Source organism: Anarrhichthys ocellatus, unplaced genomic scaffold (assembly GCF_004355925.1).
Source record: "Anarrhichthys ocellatus isolate YVR2014 unplaced genomic scaffold, GSC_Weel_1.0 scaffold360, whole genome shotgun sequence".
NCBI classification, from domain to species: Eukaryota; Metazoa; Chordata; class Actinopteri; order Perciformes; family Anarhichadidae; genus Anarrhichthys; species Anarrhichthys ocellatus.
Genome location: NW_022280350.1, coordinates 5,751 through 10,288, shown reverse-complemented (window position 1 = coordinate 10,288; position 4,538 = coordinate 5,751). Strand labels below are relative to the sequence as shown.

Below are 4,538 nucleotides of genomic sequence, written 5' to 3'. Positions count from 1 at the left end.
TCAGAATCTTAGGAAAGTAAAAGAAATAAAGTACTAGGACCAACTTATATACTTTAAGAACAAAAAGTAAAACTACTCATTATGCACAATTGCCCTTTTCAGTAAAAAGTAAAGTTTATTTTTGGATTATAATTATGGATGCATTCATGTGTTAATTACTTTTATGTTGTAGCTGGTAAATGTGGAACTCATTAAATTGACTGTATATATTTTTGGGTAGTTTAACTTGTACATATTGATACTTGATTTACATTTTGTATTAATAATCTGAATCTGCAAAGTGACTAAAGCTATCAAATACATTTAATGGTACAGAATTTGGTTAAGAAGTATAAAGTGGCATTAAGTGGAAATACTCAAAAAAAGTACCTCAGAATTGCACTTAAGTACAATACTTTCAAATCAGCGACCCGGGCCCAGATCTTAGTACTTGACCCCAAAGTCCAGTTTGTTTGATTAGTGTGAACATTTTGGCTCGCTCAGGTATGGTCATCAATGATCTCTGTAATTCATTCCTAAAAAGCCCACCGTCTCTCTGCAACAGACATCACTTCAAACCAAACACCTCATGTCCTCTAACTAACGCTAACAGGATATGTGATGCGGTTTGCCAACAGGCCAAGAACTAGTATTTCACTATTTTGAATGACATTATTTAAGCAAAGAAAGGCTTAACACTGGATGCAGGTTGTCAAATAAAATAGAAATCTTTATTAACCAGGCCTCAACACATTTGTTCTTTGCAAATTAGATGAACTATAACTTAAGAGTAGCAGGTGTTTTCATTTCATGTTGACGTGACCTTCAGGGGCGGGAAAGGAAGAGGACAGCATCCTCCAAGGGTTCACCTATTTAACTCAGATGCCATATTGTAAATGATTTGCATTTAAAAGCAGCATTATGTAAAGTAATCAGAGGACTAACAACATCCGTCATGTTCACTGAGTGAAACACACTGCAGCATAAAAACATCTCCACATGTACCAGTTGTTATTGATGTGAACAGCTGGCAGAAGCAACAAGACATAAACAGCATTATTACACCTCAACGTTTCCTCCAATGCATCACTATATTGAAAAGATGTCTACCACACTGATGCTGCTGACAAAGTGAAAGCTGTTGTACAATGAGAGCTCAGTCTGAGGAGTGTGATTTATCCAACAATCACAGTGTCGTCGTCTAGAAACTCGTAGGAGGGAACCTCAAGGTTGAGGGGGGCGGGGCCTTTCCTGATGCGGCCCGAGGCGTCATAGTGAGAGCCGTGGCAGGGGCAGTAGTAACCTCCGAAGTCACCAGCGTTGGCGATGGGCACACAACCCAGATGTGTGCACACCCCGAGGACGATGACCCAGCGGGGGTTGATGACCCTGTCGTTGTCGTGCTGAGGGTCGCGCAGCTCTGCCATGTTCACGCCGGCTTCTGTGGCGATCTCCTTCTCTGTGCGATGACGGACAAACAGCGGTTTGCCTCTCCACTTGAAGGTCATGTTCTTGCCTTCAGGGATGTCGCTCAGCTTGATTTCGATCTGGGACAGGGCCAGGACGTCAGCCGAGGCGCTCATGGAAGAAACAAACTGAGTGACCACCGTCTTGGCAGCGTAGACGCCCACCACGGTTGTGGCACCGGTGACCAGGTATGAGAAGGTTCTTCTGGACTCGCTGCTCTCCTGGGAGGACTTGCTGGGGTCGAGCACATCTGGGCGCCTGTAGTCAGAGAAGTCTGGTACCCTGACATCTGTGTGGGCAAATCGGACCCCTGCACAGCCTGCAGACGAGAACAAACGGGTCATCAGTTAGACTGCATTGAACACTAACAAAGTGCTGCCAGTTTAGTCGGGGAGTGTGCTGGAGCAGTTCAGATATATGAAACCTTCACTTGTCAATGTATACAAATGTCTGCATTTATTGGCAATTGACTTTAAATGTTTTTTAAATTATGCATTTCATTTGCGACTGACTGACTGATCAGATTAATTCCAGGTTAACGAAAGCAGCTGTGCCGATATTTAAACTTTGACGACAGGTACGTAGTGTGTTTACACCATGTAATGTAGCACTTGCCAACTTTCTCCATCAGCTGTGCGCTCAAGATCAGACTGGAGACGTACACACTTAAAAGATGGGTGAGTAATATGCTTTCTTCCAACATTTGTATTTTTCAAACAGAAGAAAGACTTAATATTGTAAACTTTTGACTGGTTATGAAACAGCCTCAATTTAACACGGAAGCCTCTATATGACCTTCATAAAAATGAGCATCAGCAAGAAGATTAGCCATTTCTATATAGATATTCTTAATGCTCGTCATCGGTGCCACCGGGTCTGATTCCGCACAAAATCACCCAGGTCAAGTCCTTCAGCTCAGGCTCCAGCAACCAGCCCACCGTGGACGGACCCAGATCAAACAAACATGTAAAACAGACTAAAACCTGAACTATATGTCAATGTGTCTGAGATCTCTCCAGTGGATACTGAAACCATGACAGAGCCTCAGCACAAATAAGTATCAGTTGCAGCCCTATACACACCGCTTCATTAATAATGTAGTGGACGTGGTCAAATAATGACATAATTGACTTGATATGTTGTTGATTTGATCTTTGACCGAACTGCAGTCAGAGCCTGTAGCCACCAATTTATCTCATCAGCACAATATTCGACCACAATAACATCAGATCTGGTTACAGCCATTAGTACAGTATTTCTAAGATACCAGACTTATGAAAATATTATCCACCTTATACCACACTGACATTAACGTTAGCGATCACACTAAAAGTCACATGGGGACATGGAACCGGAACACCGGCTAACGTTACGGTTAACGATACTTGATAGACGGAAGACTATCCGAGCTCCATAGTTCATGTTCCGACCCACAACGTTGCCGTCAGTCCAACAAACACGGAATAACAGCAACGTTATACACACTTTATGTTGACCTCAAGTGTAGGGCGCCCTAAATTAGGCTAACAAGATGCTAGCTAACAACCTGGAAGAGCCTGCAGCTAACGTTAGCCAAGCTAACTAAATTATGGCCAACTCACTCCATGATGTTTAACGGGGATAAATGTGACTTTATATCACATTTCAGCACACACATAGGACATGACGTTAGACGCAAACTTTCAATACACACGTTTAAACAACAGAAAGTTGACTCTGCTAAGTTACCTAACGGTAGTAAGGTGAGCCAATGACAGACTTACCATTAATGCTAACAGTCACAGCAGGCCCCGTCTTTGGGCTTTGACCGTTGAGCGATTCGCGGCAGAGGAACTGTTTTTTCGGGTCCAACAAAATCTTCTCTCCCTTCACAACAACCCCAGGTACCAGAGCTTTTAGGGGACCAGCGACAGCAACCGCTGTAGCTTGCATGTAAGGGGAAAATGCCCCAGACCGGGCAGCAAGAGACATCATGTTTACGGCGAACTGCTGCTACGACGACCTTGCGCTGTCTTGACTGGTGAGGTAACAACCTGACGTAACCAAGTGCGTCATTACGTACCCACGTAATGATACGTAATAGTGAGAAAAAACATTCAAGGGTTATTTATTGTCATTCTGGACTGGAAGACTCTCGGTCCACCTTGTTCAGGAAGGTTCTTAATTGAGTGACATTGAAGCTCTATTGTTAGTTCAGGAAGGAAGACAAATTTTGCATGCTTAGCACTGAAGTGTATTTCTCATTCATCCTGCCATTCTATCTCGCTGCTGCTCGGGAAAGAAGCCCCTCGATTACAATTCTCCCCGTAGAGTCCGAGCACCTTTAACATCACACATCATCTGTTTATAATAAACTTATCATTTACTTGTCTCTTCTGACTGAAACAAAGTATCTAATTGGCAGCCACAAGAGCTGGTCTAATTCTCTAAATGCTAAGGCAAGGTGCTTCAATTCTTCCTTTCTTATGTCCTTCAGCATAGGGTACACTGAACAGTCCCTGGACAAAAGGAAAGGAGATAAAGATGTCCCACAATTCCTTGCTGCAGCAACATTTCAAGCGGAAACAGACCCATGTCAATAACTGGCAACATAGCCTAGTGTAAGTGCAGTTGGATGCTGTTAGCACCACGGTTATCTTCATGAATTACCCTTCACACCTTGATTTCATGCCGTTTTCCATTGAGGTCAAGGAAATGTTGATATGGGAAGACGTAGGGCATCTTTTTACATTTTTTGACCGCAGCCCATGTTAGCAGATCTAAAGGCAAAGCATTCCCAGAGAGACTTGTTGTCTTCTGCAGGTGAGCAGCCTGTGTGGCTGTGCAGGGTCCCAACATGATGCAGGAGTAACTGAACATCTTTTACAGGCTGTGCTCAGACTTTCATTATGATGGGAGACTAAAGGATTCTGGGTATATCCATTGTGTTTTGGTCCACTGGGAGTCAAAGTAATGCTCTGATTAACTTGTCTTTGTATTCATCAACTGTTTTGTATTTTCATCCATTTTCTCTTTTTGTACTTTTTGAAATATCTTTCTATCAATTTCATGTTCCTCCTCCTGCTGCTGGAGAGAACCTTTCGTATCCTGTA

General features: G+C 43.0%; 1 protein-coding gene across 1 annotated transcript; it reads right to left on the bottom strand.

Moving 5' to 3' along the window:
- Positions 1 to 682: 682 nt before the first annotated feature.
- On the bottom strand, positions 683 to 3,478 carry LOC116401341 (cytochrome b-c1 complex subunit Rieske, mitochondrial-like). Its single transcript, XM_031879693.1, has 2 exons — positions 3,210 to 3,478; positions 683 to 1,765 (listed from the first exon to the last, which is right to left on the bottom strand). Exons 1-2 carry the CDS (start codon positions 3,418 to 3,420, stop codon positions 1,155 to 1,157), a joined length of 822 nt encoding a protein of 273 aa, XP_031735553.1. The 5' UTR covers positions 3,421 to 3,478; the 3' UTR covers positions 683 to 1,154.
- Positions 3,479 to 4,538: the final 1,060 nt, after the last annotated feature.